At 37.5% G+C, this 16,607-nt stretch overlaps 2 protein-coding genes across 2 annotated transcripts; one reads left to right on the top strand and one right to left on the bottom strand.

Moving 5' to 3' along the window:
• Nucleotides 1-568: 568 nt before the first annotated feature.
• Nucleotides 569-6,309, top strand: LOC114745842 (metal tolerance protein C2). The gene is made up of 10 exons (XM_028934008.1): nucleotides 569-1,374; nucleotides 1,823-1,931; nucleotides 3,299-3,342; nucleotides 3,827-3,908; nucleotides 4,532-4,620; nucleotides 4,762-4,831; nucleotides 4,929-4,967; nucleotides 5,141-5,291; nucleotides 5,582-5,671; nucleotides 5,859-6,309. The coding sequence occupies exons 1-10, from the start codon at nucleotides 972-974 to the stop codon at nucleotides 5,958-5,960; spliced, it is 1,179 nt and encodes a 392-aa protein (XP_028789841.1). The 5' UTR covers nucleotides 569-971; the 3' UTR covers nucleotides 5,961-6,309.
• A 1,077-nt stretch (nucleotides 6,310-7,386) lies between these two features.
• On the bottom strand, nucleotides 7,387-9,372 carry LOC114745837 (probable L-type lectin-domain containing receptor kinase S.5). Its single transcript, XM_028934003.1, has one exon. It carries the CDS (start codon nucleotides 9,370-9,372, stop codon nucleotides 7,387-7,389), a length of 1,986 nt encoding a protein of 661 aa, XP_028789836.1.
• Between the last annotated feature and the right edge of the window lie 7,235 nt (nucleotides 9,373-16,607).

A 16,607-nucleotide genomic window follows, 5' to 3' on the forward strand; every position in this document is an offset into this window, starting at 1 on the left:
TTTTAATTTATGATTTAGTTTTTATCTAAATATTTTTTACAATTGAAATGGTGTAAAGAGAAGATCGCTGTAACTAATTAATTCATTTAAGTTTTTTTTATGCAGATATTTAGAAATAAGTGGCAATTCTACTTAATTCAAATCTTTAGCTCCTAATTTTTGGTAAAATAGCTCTTAGCTCCTAATTAGGGATTTTTTGTCTTACTCTCGTGTCCCTGTTGAGATTTTTTTTTTTTGCGGTGAATCTTGTTGAGATTTTATTTGTGGGTTTTCTTCGTTGACTTTTTTTAGATGTGGGATTCAATTCATTTAAGGTGAAAATAAATTGTGCACTCTAAACAATGAATAAAGTTTAAAAATTAGAATATTAATTATTCAGGCCAAAAAAATGAAAATATTAATTCGGCCTAAAATGGGTTTCTTTTTTAGATTTAAAAGCCGCTTCGTATTTGTAAATTTTTATGATGATACTTCTAACCTTTAAGGCAACTGATGCCTCAGCATTCCTTTGTTGACTGGGACTGGGAGATGGTGCAGCGAGGTGTCGAATATAACTTGATCTTCCCGAAGGATGATACTTGATGCCATATCTCCAGTGGCGGCGGCTACGCGTCTAAATATACGGTGCTGATTTCTATTTTTGTTCGCGTTTGTCCTGTTGTTTTAAAATCATCTCCCTTCCTTCGTTGGTACTGACCTGTTTCCGTTTTGGCCGCAGCTTTATCCTCTTGTAATCAACGCTGCGTTTGTTGTTCTGTTTCAACCTGAAACCCCTTTCGATTCCTTCAATTCCAAAGAGCCTTCCTTGACTTGAGAAGTACACTCCCGAATCACCGATATCCTTCCCTTTTCTGTTTCCTTTGACTTCCTGCCTTCTCCATAGTATTGTGATGAAAATTCCATGCTGATCTGCATTCCTCATTCTCTCCGTCTAAGTATTCCCTCTTCTGTGTCCCAACATCCTACGATCAATGGAGACTTCAGATTCGTACCACCCCCGGAGCTCTCTAAATGGGGATTTTGGGTTTGGTGCCAGTGATCGGAGATTCGCGTTCTCCCGCCAAGCTTCGCTCAAACAATCGCAAGAACCTCACTCACCTGTTTCATTCCCTTTGAACAATTCCGGAAGGCCTTTCCTTTCCCGGACTGACTCCAGCATAGACATTCCTCGGGGCCATTATTGGTCAGGCCAAGGTCACTACTTTTCTGAGGAAAAGTCCCCGGAGAAAGTCTCTTGGTCCTCGTTTATTTTCTCTGCTTTTCGAAACATTAGGTCTGGGCATAGATATATGAAGAGATTATTTTTTATGATTTCCCTGAATGTAGCATACTCCACCGCAGAGCTATTCATTGGCCTTTTTACTGGGCGTGTAGGTAAGGCCATTATTGTCTCATAATGGGTTAATAATTGCTTTGTACAACTATGCACCTTTCCGTTAAATGTTCGTCAAAATGTGTGCAAATGATACTCCTTGCTGGGCTGCTATTCTGCTATTTAAGTATCATACAAGGCTTTTGATGCTTTGAGACTGTGCTTCTCATTCTTGATAGCCTCAACAGAAGTATGAATTTTATACTTTATAATTTGGTAATATTAAGAGTTTGACTTCAATTGCGGATTTTACACTTTTAATTTCTCAAATCTTTCGCAAGTAATTCATAGACATGATTTGTTGCTTTAACAGCTTTTCCAATATCCCCTTTTCTTCCTCCATAGTGAGCAAAATGATATGTATTCTACATAAAACCATTCCCGTGGCCCCAGTTTGAAAGTCGAATCTCAGATGACTTCTGTTTCCGCTTTTTATACGTCTGCTTTCAGGTTTGGTGTCTGATGCATTTCATTTGACTTTTGGATGCGGTCTTCTGACATTTTCACTATTTGTTATGGCCGCCTCAAGGAAGAAGGCTGATGGAGATTATACATATGGGTAAGTCTGCTGTTTGACAATCCTCGGAATGTGCAGTATTTGTGGTTCGGGTACTCAGCTATGTCGGTTTCCTAGCCTTATCAAATATTTTCATGTAGGATAGATCATATCTTTTGGAGTAGTTATAATATAATATCCTCATGAGGGTAAATTATACTGATATTTTTCTTGTTTAAAAAAATGTTTTATGTCTCCCTTAACCTTTGATATATATTACGGAGATGTTCCTTCCAATTTTTCTTTGAATAGGACTAACTTACTGCACAATATGCCATCTCTCCAAAGATAAATTTGATTATTTTTCTGTCATATAAAGGATTTAGCCGAAGACTTTAGTTGGATCTTAATATCGACTTAGTTGCTTTTGCTGTCATATTAAGAAATCAGAGTCTCATGTCATGACAAAAGTAAGTTGTAGTAGAGGTTTTGTAATATATGTTAAATACTGATGATCTTCCGAAAAAGGGGTATTAGGTGTAATTTAGCCAGATTTTCTTGTTATTACATCTGATCTGATGTATTGAAAAATTATTTAATGAATGAAATAGTTAAGCTGCATGTTGTGTACAGTCCCAATAAATAGGAATCGACTTATGCTTACCAAAAAAATGAGAGGAAAAAAAGGAGCTACTGCTCAGCTTTTGGTGTCAACAGCCAAGCAGTGGAATATGGTAGGCATTGAAAGTTTGAAACTGCTTTGGCCAAGTTAATGTGATTCTAAGGAATTAAGATATGTTCACACTTGGTATAATTTAAGTGGAAGGATACGATTATATCCATCAGCATCTATGTTGTTGTGTTACTTTTGTAGTTGTTTACTTTGAAAAGGTGGTTTCTTCTGATATTTCCATTAAAGAATGTATAAAATTTATTTGCTGATATGTATGATGAATTCTATTTTTTGTAAATATTTTTCACAATTTGGCCTGTGCCCTGTTGTGAGTTCTTACGTCCTCCTCATTAGTGCCACCTCTGGAAAAGCAATTGTATAGGATACGCATGAACATGTCCATATATACTGTGCGTATTCTCCTTGAATCAAACTTTAAGAGCTAGCTCTTACACTTTGAAATTCTCTAAACATGAAAAGGATGAGTATTTATATTGAGTGGGTTTCCTTTGTATTCAGTTGAATTGATTAATCAGAATGCTAATCAAGATGAAAGGTGGATATAAAACAAATTCTGCGGGAAATTCGTATTCTTGCTTGTGACACAAAATGATATGAGTTTGTGTTTGTCTCAATTACTTGGATAGCCGATGCTCACATGCCAGAACTTGTCCCATGTGTAGATGACAGATTCATGGATTTCCGATTACTGCTGTCTGTCAGTATTTCTGAGTTACTCACTATCCTCTAATTTCAGGTATAAAAGGCTTGAAGTTTTGTCTGCATTTACAAATACTGTAAGTATTCGAAGTATCCTTTACAACTAGAGTTTTCAACCCTGCATCAAAGTAATCAAGGTACAGAATGATGCTTCTGTAAAACTCATGGGGGTTAATGCAAAGTAATAGTATGCACATTTCAGATGCTAAAAGAGGATTTTTACTGGAATCCCCCCCCCCCAAATGAGTTGTAAAAAGTACAAAATTTGCATATTTGCTATGTGGATGCTTTCCACCTTAATCTTGGACTCTTGGTTAGTCTTGCTGAGGGTGTTGTTTTGCGGTTGAAATTCTAGTGGTGTTGTTGACGTGTTTGATTAGGTTTGGGTAATTTAATATTCTCAGTCATCAGATGAACTGATGAACCGGAAAATTTAGTTTGAAATTTTGTTTTTGCCTTACGTAAATCAATTATGAAGGTCAAAAGCATTACTTGCACTTCCCATTCCCTCTGTTGATTTGCGCTAACATGTTGAACCTTCTCATTTTGTCTGCTGCATGTGTAGACAGCTGTTTTCTTCTGTTTATGTCATTTTCTCTAGCGGTTGAAGCACTTCACGCATTCATACAAGATGAATCGGAGCACAAGTAAGTTTGTGTTACCAATGACTGTCGCATTTTTTGTATCACATTTTATATAGAGATTCAGCATGGAGAAGAATTTGTATTTTTGCAAGTAATAATATCCTCAGTTTTTTTTATTGATGGTTGAGTTCTATTTCATGCATATTAGGAACTCAAGATACTTGTTATAGCTGTTAAGTGTTAGCATTTTCATTCCTCTGGATGTCTGAAAATTTGATCATGCTTAACTGTAAAAATGTGTTTTTCGTTTGGAAAATAATGCATGGCTCTAGACTGAAAGACTTTTTTAGCCATGATTTGCGATCTATTGTGCTCATGCTTCATAAACCTGTCGGTAATTAGTTGACTTATGCTACATACTTTGTTCTATACGTGTGTTTTACTTGTGATCTTTTCAAACGTAATATGTTTAAGACATGCTTAATTGTATTGTCTGCAAGAAAATGGAGAGAAAACCCATCCGTGTGAAACCATTAAACCATTACGGGATCTTTTGCCTGAGTGCTAATGTATTCAATTTTTATACCCAAATAATTGCAAATTTGTTTCTCTGGTAGGAATTTATGGTTCTTAGATTTTATTATTTTCTTCAATATCTGCTGATGCTGATAATGATCTGCTTGTAGGCATTATTTGATTGTTTCAGCTGTGACCAATTTAGTTGTGAATCTCATTGGCGTATGGTTCTTCAGGAATTATGCCCGGATTAATCTTAGTGAGTATCTCCTGGACCCTCTATTCTTCTATTCTACTGTCTACCAGCCTTGAATGATGTTTCTCTATTTCAATGGGATGGCATATATTGATGGGTGATTGAGGCTTGAGTCATCTGTTTCTCTTGGAATTTTGCTTGCAGCTTATAGAAATGCTGAAGATATGAATCATCATTCAGTTTTCCTGCATGTTCTAGCAGATTCTATTCGCAGGTGGATACGCTAGGTCTCTATATGGACATCACTGTGTATTTGAATTTCATTCCTTTAGTTCGTGCATTATTATTAACATACTATGGTGATTTCTCAGTGCAGGTTTGATATTGGCATCCTGGTTACTGTCCATTGGGTAAGCACCTTGTTTTTCAGACCCAGATTATTTTGCAATGAAGTGTGTGTGTGTGAGAGAGAGAGAAACACACACACACACCGAGAGAGAGAGAGAGACCGGGGGGGTCAGGGCTCAATTGTTTTTTCTTCTGATTTCTCTAGATTCTGTAATTTCTTTACCATTCTCTATAGGGTGCAGAATGCAGAAGTCTTGTGTTTGGGACTAGTTTCAGCTGCGGTTTTTACGCTAGTCCTGCCACTCTTTAGGACAACCGGTGGTATCTTGCTTCAAACGGCACCTCCTAGTATTCCAACTTCTGCTATGAGCAAATGTTTGAGACAGGTTATTACCCTAGTTTCTATAAGATAAAGTATGCTACGAGACTGATTTTAGCTCCCCCCCCCCCCCCGGGCCCGGGGGGTGGGGTTGCTTAAATGTAAGCAGGTTCTTTCTGTTTTAACAATTCCAACTTCTTGTGGAAAGGGTGAAAAGCTATATTTTGCTCTCCGTAATTTATGATCTTTAAATTTAGTTTTCATTTGACTATACCTATTGGCGCTTTAATGCTTCGTGTGTGCGCGCGCCCTCATATTAAATGCTTCACTTTTTTTAATATCTTTAATTTTCTTTAGATAACTGCTCGGGAAGATGTGCTGGAAGTTTCACAAGCTCGTTTTTGGGAGTTAGTTCCTGGTCATGTGGTTGGTTCGCTCTTGATTCAGGTAATTCCCCCATTAACTAAAAATAGGACTAAGCTAGTGCTTAATTTGATGTTAAAAACCAAACTATATCTGACGTGAATCCAAACACGCACTAAAGCAAGTTAACGACGTATGTGGATGCACATGCTCAATTTCATGCTTTCGAGTTTCTGTTGCTGAAGTCTCACTCTAGTTATGGTTGGCGCAGGTGAAGAAAGGGGCGGATGATCGCCCGTTACTAGGACTTGTGCATGGCCTCTACCATGAACTGGGCGTGCAGGACCTTACGGTGCAGACTGATGATACATGAGCGTCTCATATTCATGGATTTCTGCAAATGATTACAGACCATGGATTGCTTTTATTTATTTATTGTCCTCGCTCTGCTGGTCAAAGAACAATGACTTTATTTCTCATAGAAAAGGGATGAGTGAATTTTAGAAAAGTATTACGCTGTCACAGGCAATATCCATTTCCTTCCCCTCCACAGTTAAAAAAAAAAGGAGCCAGGCATGAAAACTAGGGCCTATGCTGAATAACAATGTTAATGATCACGGATACTTGTCAACTACCAATTTACCATAGATCTGATCTGTTCATGTTAAAAGTGGATGGCGTGCTATCTTATTTTTCACATTTTTTAAATACTTCTATTCTAGTAAATATTAAGTATTACTCGTATCATTTTTTAACATGACTTTAATAAATATATATTAGCATGAGTCGCCGATTGCCATTGTTCGTGGAAGGTCTTCGGCAATGGCTTCTCAAATCTTACTCCCACTGAGAATTTGGAGCTTTACTCTCCCTTTGTCCGTCACACGCACCCTCCCTTTGTTAAGGGGTCTGAAGTCAGCTGTAAGGTGTCCTTGTAAAGAAATTTTTTTATGCCGTAGTAAAGAACTATTTTTATGATTTAATGATCACGCAGTTATAATATCAATATAAAAATGACTCATTTTTCCTATTCTTCTAACCCTTCCAATTTCCAATGGTACATTATTATGACCGTTTGAACGTAGCTTTTTATTTTCTAGCACCATTCATTGTTCAGATCAATATATGGTTATCTGCCTTCATTTTCCAATGTTCTTTTTCCTCCATCGCTCGACTCGCTCCAGTCTTGAGTTTCTTTCCTTGCGTGCAACCATGTAATTATATTATTAGTGTACGTAATCTAATCATGATTTATTTCCAAACATGAAAGTCAAACGATCGTACGCAAAAAAAACTTTCTTTTCCAAAATTAAATTAGCATCCGATAATTCTCAAAATTCTGATAACCTGGGGGTCAGCGAAACGCGTGATGTGCTTGTAATCATGTGTTGTATATAGAAGTCAACTGGATTTTGATGGTACTGGTTTTTGTTAATCTCATATGACAACTCATGTATAATCATCTAGAAATCGACTTTAGGTAAGAAAAAAGCGAGGCGCAGCCATTGAAACGGGAGAGGGCGTACAGATTAGATGATAACGAAGATAATAAATTATTAAATTTGAATCTGACAGAGAATATTTGAGTACAATCAATTATATGCAGAAGTTGACTACGCCTTTAAGCAGTTAAGCTGACCTAACCGTTCCGCCCGAAGAAAAACAATTTACACAGAGTGAAGAAGAAATTTGTGTCAAGCACCTATCAATGTTGTTTGGTGGTTATTTAATTACAGTGATACGATATCTGCCAAGGTACGAGAACAAGAACCATTGCAGGGTAATTACGATGATGATGATCATCTGCCGGTGAGCTGAGTGAAGGGAGGAGTGAGTTGGGCCGAATTAATGGAGTTATCATTGACGTTGAAGGAAGGGGGAGCGGCCGGCCACACAAAAGCCGGCCGTTCCCTCGGGACCTCCGGCGGAGCCACCTCGCCTGTCAGGACCTGCAGTACTGTCTTCATGGATGGCCTTTTGTGAGGATTGGGATGGCAACAAGCCAGGCCTAGCACTATCACTCTTTCCACTCGTTCCTCGTCTTCCTCTATCTCCTTCTTTATTCTCCTATCCACTCCGTCTAGTGTTCTTCCATTCCCATACATCTCCCACACCCAGTACACTATGCTATTCTTGTAGTCGTTCTGAACACACATGTTCCCTGGCCTCTTCCCACAGACTACTTCCATTATCAGAACCCCAAATGCGTACACGTCTGTTTCCACTGTTGCCCTCCCTGTCAGAAACGTCTCTGGGGCCATGTAACCTGGTGTTCCTGCTATTTCTTTCGTGGAATGGTGAGTCTCATTTCTTTTTTGGATGGTTCGAGCCAATCCAAAGTCTCCCAGCTTGGCGTTGAAGTCTGAGTCCAACATGATATTGCTGGCCTTGATGTCCCTGTGAATCACCTTCTTGTCGCAGCCGTTGTGAAGATAGTCAAGGGCTTCAGCCACACCGTATATCGCACTGCATCTGGTTTCCCAGTGAAGGTTTTGATATGGTGATCCGTCTGTGCTGCCGAATAGGTATTTGTCTAAGCTTCCATTGGGCATGAACTCGTAGACGAGTAGGAGTTCTTTTCTCTCATAGCACCACCCTGTGAGTTTAACCAGATTCTTGTGGTGAAGGCTGCCTATTGTCGTGACTTCTGCTATGAATTCTTGCTTCCCTTGGCGTGAATCCTTGGAGACTCTCTTCACGGCGATCTCCCTGTTTCCCAGGATTCCCTTGTACACTTTTCCGAAACCACCTTCCCCCAGCTTGTTCTGGTCGTTGAAATTGCTCGTCGCCTTTTTTATTTCCCTCAGCCGGAACTTCTTTGGAACCATTGAGGAATACTTAATCTGGTCTTCTATCCTCGGATACGCATCCTCTGCTATCTCCCTATTTCGTTTCCACCGCCATATCAAGAAAAGTATCACCGCACCGGCGATAACCACCACCACTGGAACTGTGATCCAAACCCATAGCAGTTCTTGATTTCCGTCTCCAATATCTTCACCGTTGAACTCCCACGCTCTGATGCAGTTCAGCTCATTGAAATTACTTGTCGACGCAGAGAACCCCAGAAATACCTTCTCCGGGAGATATGAGGTGAGATTGAGGGGTGGAGATTGCAACAAGAGCTTCATGTCTTGTGCTTTGGTTCCATTCATCATGTAACCGAAGACAGAAATCACATCGTTATCATACTGAATTCTCACGGCCACATTGGTGCCCGATGAAATATTGATCCCCAAGGGAAGTAACGGAACGTGCTTGATGGAGTAAACACTGTTCACGTTGACGCCAACATGACCGTCTGAGCCGTCTTCAGGGGAGTTGCTTCTGGTATCAAACTCCACAGCCAATACGGCTGCACCAGAAGTGCCATTTGTGGAAGAATTCACAACGCCAAGCCATCTTCCATGGCTGTTGGGGGGGAGACTTTTGTCAGCAGCTAGTATGAAGGCCAAACCTTCGCCGGCACCTGGGTTTGAAGGAGTATCGGGGCTGATATTGAGGACGAAGGTGGTATTGAATGATGCAGTTTGGTTCTTCTTCTTGTTCCAAACTCTGTACGCCTTATAGTAGAAGGCCCTCCCGGACCTGTTCCTCAAGTCTTCACCGTAAGCATCAGGTGTCACTTGGATGGCATCTCGGAATATACGCGAAAACTCACTCAGTAGTATTAATCCATTCTGATCTTCTTGTTTGAAGGTGGGGAAATTGAAAGAAAAGCAGTCAACTTGGATATGGCCGAGGATACTGATGAAGATGACTGCTAAAAGTTGAGGCTTAACCATCCGACAAAACTGCATTCTACAGCTCATTAAACGGACAATATAGCCGTATGCTTTTTGAAGGATTTGCTATAGCAACACAGAAGGTGAGCTATATATGATCCTGTGAGTTACCAGACTGATTGGATGAATGGCAGCGTCGTCTGAGGATTATCGATCAGAGATTGGAGGGCAAGTCTAAAATGGTAATGATGATGGTCAAGCATGCTTAGCCTGTTCCGTTATGCATTATATGTATTTATATATTTTATATACAGCAATCAAAACAGACTTGATTCATCAATGGGAAGTTTCCTTGCTCTTGATGAGCCTTCTTATTTTCTATATGTTATTCAGAGGTGGAATATATTTTAGAGCTAGAGACTCGGTCATAATGCTAGAATGTTTACTACTCTTCTATATCATGCCCAACCAGCAAGTTAATTATTTAAGTCATAAACTAATTATTTAATTAATACCTCCAATAAAGAAGATAAACTAATCTTTAAGTCATAAACTAATTATTTAATTAATACCTCCAATAAAGAAGATAAACTAATCTTTAAGTCATAAATTATTTCCTACCGCACTCGTGGCCGCGTCACGTATATACATCTCTTTGAAGGGCAAGAAGATTGGGAGTTTTTTTTTTTTTTGGGGCCTTAGAAGGCTGGGAGTTCGACTTATGAAACTTCGTCAGAATCTTTAGTGATATGATATTCAAATATGGTTGCCCTCCATCGCCCCGTTCAAAGTCAATATAGAATTATTAAGTAGCGAGGAAATGATGAATGACAAATACATATATTAATCCGTAGTCTAGCGTGCTAGGGCCCGAAATGAGGTTAGCACACGCCAACAAAATAAGTGTTTTTTCTGCGAAACATCGGTTGATGATTGATAAGAAGTCAAAAACTCACAAATCAGAACCAATCCGGCCGCCTTGTTATCTCATTTTTATTTGATGCATTCTAAAATTGATTATGAATTGTATAAGTGAGCATATTAGCCGTAACTAATGCCAAGAGTCAAATCACACAGTAGGGCGCTGGTAGAGAAAATTAACAATATGTCTATCAACTATGGAACCACGTTCAATACTCATCATAGTGATAGTTATCATAATACTTATCAAATTTTAACCATTCAAATTTAATATAGACAGTCAAAATTTAATATTTAACATTTCTGTGTTTTTAAAATATTTTCCTCTTAATAGGTACATAATCCAAAATAAAAACTATCATACATAGCCTTGTTATTGAGAGATATTTGTCTTTAATTAAAATGAGGATTAGACCCCTCGTCCGTGGGTTCAACTGACGAAGGGGTCGGACTCTCTTACCAAAGGGAGGAGGTTCGATCCTAGGGAGTGCCACTTTGTTATGGCTCCAGTCACAGCTCTGGAGGAGGCATCACCACAGCATAGTGAAGCTAGAAGATTCCTACCTATTAGGCCAAAAAAAAGGGGTTTGCTTGTCATGTTCTCATGCCCATAGGGATAGGTCCCAGTGGATCAAACGTTAAGTACCCTGTCCTTAGATTATGGGTGAGCCCAACCCCTTTCCTAAAATTTTTTGTATAAAAAAAAAAAGAGGATTAGAAGCTTGATCCGACAAATGGAAAACAAATTATATTTAGGAACTTTTGCAATGAATAGATTAAATCGTTTTGAAAAAGAAATTAATGATTGTACGTATTTATTAACATTTTTTAAAATTATTCATAAAAATTATTGATTAGAATTATTCAGAACTATACTTTTGTTATTGAGATATATACTAGCTATTGTAAATCGTAAAATATTAGTTAAAATTTCAATTATTAGATATATTAATTCGGATGTTTGTTATTTACGTCTTAAAGTATGGTTTTCTCAAAAGTAATCATGACGATCCAAAGTTAAGAAGTAGAAATTTTAATAATAACGTCAGCTATCTCATGGAATGGATAAAATAATAACATGCTATATAAAATTAAAGTAGTTGATTTCTTAGTTTTTCCTAGATTAAAAACACGGAGAGGAGCGGATAATCAAATATTTGAATCACACTAATTTGGTGACTCCGCCAGAACACTCGCAATATATATATATATATATATATATATATATATATATATATAGATAGAAGCCTCCCAATGTTGGGGAGGTTTGTAAATAATGTTCAATCTTAAAAGTTATCTACACGTGTGGGAGCAATATGCATGACAAGGCTCCTCCCATTTACATTTATCCTCTCTAGGATTTATATTTTTCTCTTATCATTTTGAATGTTAATTTAGTTAGTATTTATTGTGGTCAACAATACTTAGAGCTTCTATAAAATTTTTTATGTAATTTATAATTTTAAATATAGACCAATTTCTTTTATTTCTAGGCAAAATTAAAATAACTCAACCAGTTTTTCTTAATTTTGATGAAGTGTTTAGATGTGCTTTAGAATAAAAATTAGAAGAGTATATAATTGAGCCAATTAAAGTTACTTATTAGTGTCTCATGTTCGTAGTGCTTTAGTTCATCCCTTCTTGTTATTAGTCAATGGTCTATGATAATTGATAAAAGGCTCCCACCATGACGCAACAAACAAAAGAATAAGCAAACATTACGTAATTTGCCTGTATTTTGGGTCAAATTATACGGATCCAGATCTGCAGGCAGTCTGACCATTGATCGAAGAAGGGTCCATACCACATAGCCAGTCAAATGCATCCTGGTCGTCCATCTGAGGCAAATTTTAGCCGCGGGTTTGGAAGAAGCACCCAATCACTCTCACCCATGCGTCCTATGCGAGTGTGGAACCCTCTTCGTTCTTTTGTCCGTAGCGATCTTCCAATTGTCACGTTCTTCTTATTGCGCACCTGGACTGGGACTGAATAATGATAATTGTGGTCCTGAAGCATCAAACGGTGCGCTTCCAATTCCGAGCTTGATGGGCTGCTCCAGATGGATCCGGCCACGTGTTTATTAACTGCACGAGGTTCGGCAACACAATGGATCCCTCTGCGCCACATGCCAAACGCCTTGTTCACAGTTCACAAATCTAGGCGTGCCTACAGTCCCAGTTAGTGAGTTAATTAATTAATTAATTAACTGATGCTATTTCCCGCCGGACGTGCTATATCAGGGTATCCCCAATAATATATTACCTCTGGTCCTAATTATAATTATAAGATCTTATTTATAATTTACAAATAAAATCTTATACATAGATCCTAATACGATGGAAGTAAATCATTTTGTAGATAAGTGGGCGCCATACAGAACTGAGTTTTCTGGCTCTTCTTCTAAAGTCATCACACTCACTGTGGTGCAGTTGGAGCTGATATATGTGAAACAGACATGGTCTGCCCCTAGCTTTTATAGGTGCATCAACTTAAATATCATGAGAAAAATAAAGGTTAATTAGTTCAGAGAAGGAAGCTGGGTTCAAAGTAGCGAGTTCTCCTGCTTCCTCACTTTTCCATGCTTTATTTCACCCAACCCATTGTACAAACGTTCGAGTCGGGAATCCGAATACGCCTATGTAATTTGCTTTTCAGTTGATCATTAATCAACATAATTAAATAAAAGGGTTTGTTGACCCAGGATATATTTTAGCCAGCCAGTAATATACAGTGTATAGCCGCTGCAAGTTGCCCCCCCAAAAAAAACAAAAAAAACCCTACAAAGCTTGTAAAAGACGCAACATTAAAGTCTTCCAGGATCACGGCATAATGATTAAATTATATTGATATTAAAAACAATTTATGATTAAGAAATTACAACTACAAATTACAAAGATATCTCGTATACATACCTGTTGGCCAAATTCAATTTTCACGTTAAAAATAATGGCTGTTCTTTATGGATGTCACCAAATCTCAGTGGTCGCTCCTGTTATGATTGAAGTGCGATTCGCATTGCGAGAAGTAAAAACTTGTAAAGCATCCATAAGTTTAGCAAGCTAGATATAGGAAGCCTCACAAGACAACAGATTAAATAATCAAAAAGAGGAAGAACACGTTGAAACCTGCAGAAGTATAAAAAAGGAGCACTCACAAAGAAATCATCAGCAGAAGCATAAATATCAGTGAAGAGAACGAAGACGAGCGAAGAAGAAGGAGAAGGAGGAGAACTTACAAATTAAAGGGGCATATATATATCTGTTGATGAATTTGGATCGCGAGAGGGAAGATCGGAGAAGGAAATGCGTGGGCAGATCCGATCCAGGTGAGAGCGACCCGTATCGTGGTGGCCGGCGTGTTGATGATCTGTAAATCAGAGGCGGAACAGGATACGAGTTTCTCTCACCCGGATCGGAAATGACCAGAGACGAAGGGGCGGCGAATTCAAACTGGGTGGTCCTGGCCACCTCACAATTCCCTCTCACAGCCGAATGCTTATCTCTTTCGAGCGCCTGATAGATTTATAAAGACAAACGCATCCCCCGCTAATACTATAGCCGACATGCTTGAATTGAATGAACGCCCGTTCGGGCTTCTCCCCCATCGTCAATGATATACTACTTCGCATCAACATCGCCAATTATGAGAACCACATGTTGATTTTTTAATTGCTGTGATACCCTTCCTTAGGATATAACAAATTACAGAACAACCCCACAATCCCTGTTGTTCTGATGAGCGTGAGACGTGCTTTTTGTTTGTTTGCTTTGCTGGCTTCATATTATATCACCATGTGACGTCATCACTACTTCTCAGCTCCAATCACTCCTTCCTACGCGCCTCTCCTCTCTTCTTATCCTCACCCTTTCAGGACTTTACAATCACTGCTCGGTGTGATAAATGTTACCCGCAAGCATTTGTTTTGTATATCCTTGTCTTATTATTATTGGTGTCACCTGCATGACCTTGTGTAACTAATTTTCTTATTGATGATTTATCGGGATTAAAGTCCATCCTACCCTACTTTCAATGTGATTTTAGAATTTCACTCCCCTTATTTTAGTTATAGGACTGAGAGACTAAAATATTACACTGAAAAAAATATTAAAAGTGACTTATAAATAAAATCAGAAGAATATTTTTTACTCTCGTTCTCATATTGAATTAAACAGAAGCTAAGGTGGTGTGCACAACTTTTAAGCGCTCGCTTGGCTGGTAAAATATTTATACCAAGTGTTAGGATTTAACAAAAACGAAAAAGATATGCCGAGATATTTAATGAGAATATTTAATTTAATTAAATAATAGTAAATTAATTAGTATTTAATTTAATATTATAGTTAACATAGTTTCAACTTAATAGAAGATCATATTTAAAATCCAAATCTAAGACAGTTTATCTTATCATGAGTGTGATTGAGAAATGTTTATGATATCCATCACATTCACCCATCTATTTATTTGAAATGTGAATAAATTATGAGATGTTTTCTGACGTAAGTGTCGCACTCGCAGCCAATCATCAGTCTATAAATGGGATCGGAGTGCCCATCATAAATAAGAATGCGTCGTGAAATACAGTGAGACTCATTTTTTCTTCTTCTCTATGGTAGTGAGGCGCATGTTTTCATCTCTAAATAGAATGAGCTTTGATTGTTGGCATAAAATTAACAAATAAGCAGGGGCTCATTTCCATTTCACCCCTTCCAACATTACCGCAAGCCTACCGTGTACTCCTCTAGTCATATTTTATAGGACCGAAAAAGAAAATATATTTTTAGCCTTATTTATAACGTATTGAGAGAGATTTTTTCTATAGATGTACAATTTCACTCTTTATTTATTATTGTATTGATTTTGTTTACATGAGATATAATGTATATTAAATAGAAATAAAGTCAGAAAGTTATTGAATTTTAAAGGAAAGTTAATAAAGTTTGAAATTTTTTGTGTCAGTGTGAAACATATTAGAAATAACTTGTAAATAGGACCAGAAGAGTGTTGAATTAGTGAATATAAATGTTCCTGTAAGGAAGATAGGAGAAGATTTGTAGAACGAAAGGAGTCTGATAGCATATTTTATATTACTTCTGATTTTAATTATAAGATCTTATTTATAGTCTAATAAAATTTTATAAATAAACAGAATCAGAGGGACTACTAAAAAAAATGTAAAGCAGTTTGCAAGGCATGGATGAACTGGAAAAGGGACCCCCAATGTCACGGGAGCTTTTAAAGCGTCATGCACGCAGCCCAAAAAAGAAATGCAATGAACTTGATTTTCACAAACGTGTGCTCTCTAAAATTTTGAAGTAGTGAATGATGCGCGCATAAATGTTTTGGTTATATTTGTAATAAAGACGGAAATATGTTTATAATTTCAACGAGTGAACGGAGAGCATAGAGGCAGAAGCAGCCGCCGGTGACCGGTATCATTCCACAAGATGGGAGAGGTTGAAGAAATTAAATGCCCAGACTCAATTTGATGACTAGTAAACAAGCATATTTTTTTTTCCACCCTCTTTTACATCTTTCCTTGCGTCATCTCTGCTCGGTTTCAATTAAAAAACTAATATAATACTGCAAGAGCCAAGTCCTACGCAATGTCACTGTTTTTTAACTTGACTTGATATCTGATGCTCTGAATCTAGCTACGTTCTATGATGTATCATTGGACTCAATTAAATGACAAAATCTCGTGGTAAAAAATTACTGTTGAAATCGAAATATTGGAGGGAAGCTTATTAATCGTTTAGATCACTCTTAACACTTATAATACTTTTCCGGTCCTAAATGTAAGACTCTTATATTAGTGTGTATAAGGGTCTTATATTTAGGACTTCTCGATCCTAAATATAAGACCCTTATACACATTAATATAAAAGTTTTACATTTAGGACAAGAGGAGTAGCAACTTAATTGAAGAGTAAAAACCTGATAAGAGCGAAATTTAAGGATACAAGGAATGCAGACGACGCAGAGGGTAAAAACAGACAGAGAAAGGGAGATATTAGGTCAAAGACAATGAATGGACCCCAGCATCCTGATCACTGCGAACTAGAAAGGGAAAAGTATTGTAACGTCCCAAGAAAAGGAGGATAATTATTAGACAGTCCCATAATAATTAAATACTACTTCCGGTCTTAATTATAAGAACCAGTTGATTAATTTGAAGAAATTAAAGAAAGAAGTTAAGTTAGTTATTTGTAATAAATAGGTGTTGTTTTTCCTAAAATATCCTTACTAATCAAGTATATTGGCTAAAACTATAATTATTAGAAGGACTATCTTGAAAAAAAATTGAGTAAATGTGAGAGACAAAATGGATTGGGGTCTTATATTTAGGATCAACATAAAAGTCAAACAGAGTCTTA

Source organism: Neltuma alba, unplaced genomic scaffold, assembly GCF_004799145.2.
Source record: "Neltuma alba isolate B1F8T4 unplaced genomic scaffold, ASM479914v2 tig00004847_pilon, whole genome shotgun sequence".
Taxonomy (NCBI): Eukaryota; Viridiplantae; Streptophyta; class Magnoliopsida; order Fabales; family Fabaceae; genus Neltuma; species Neltuma alba.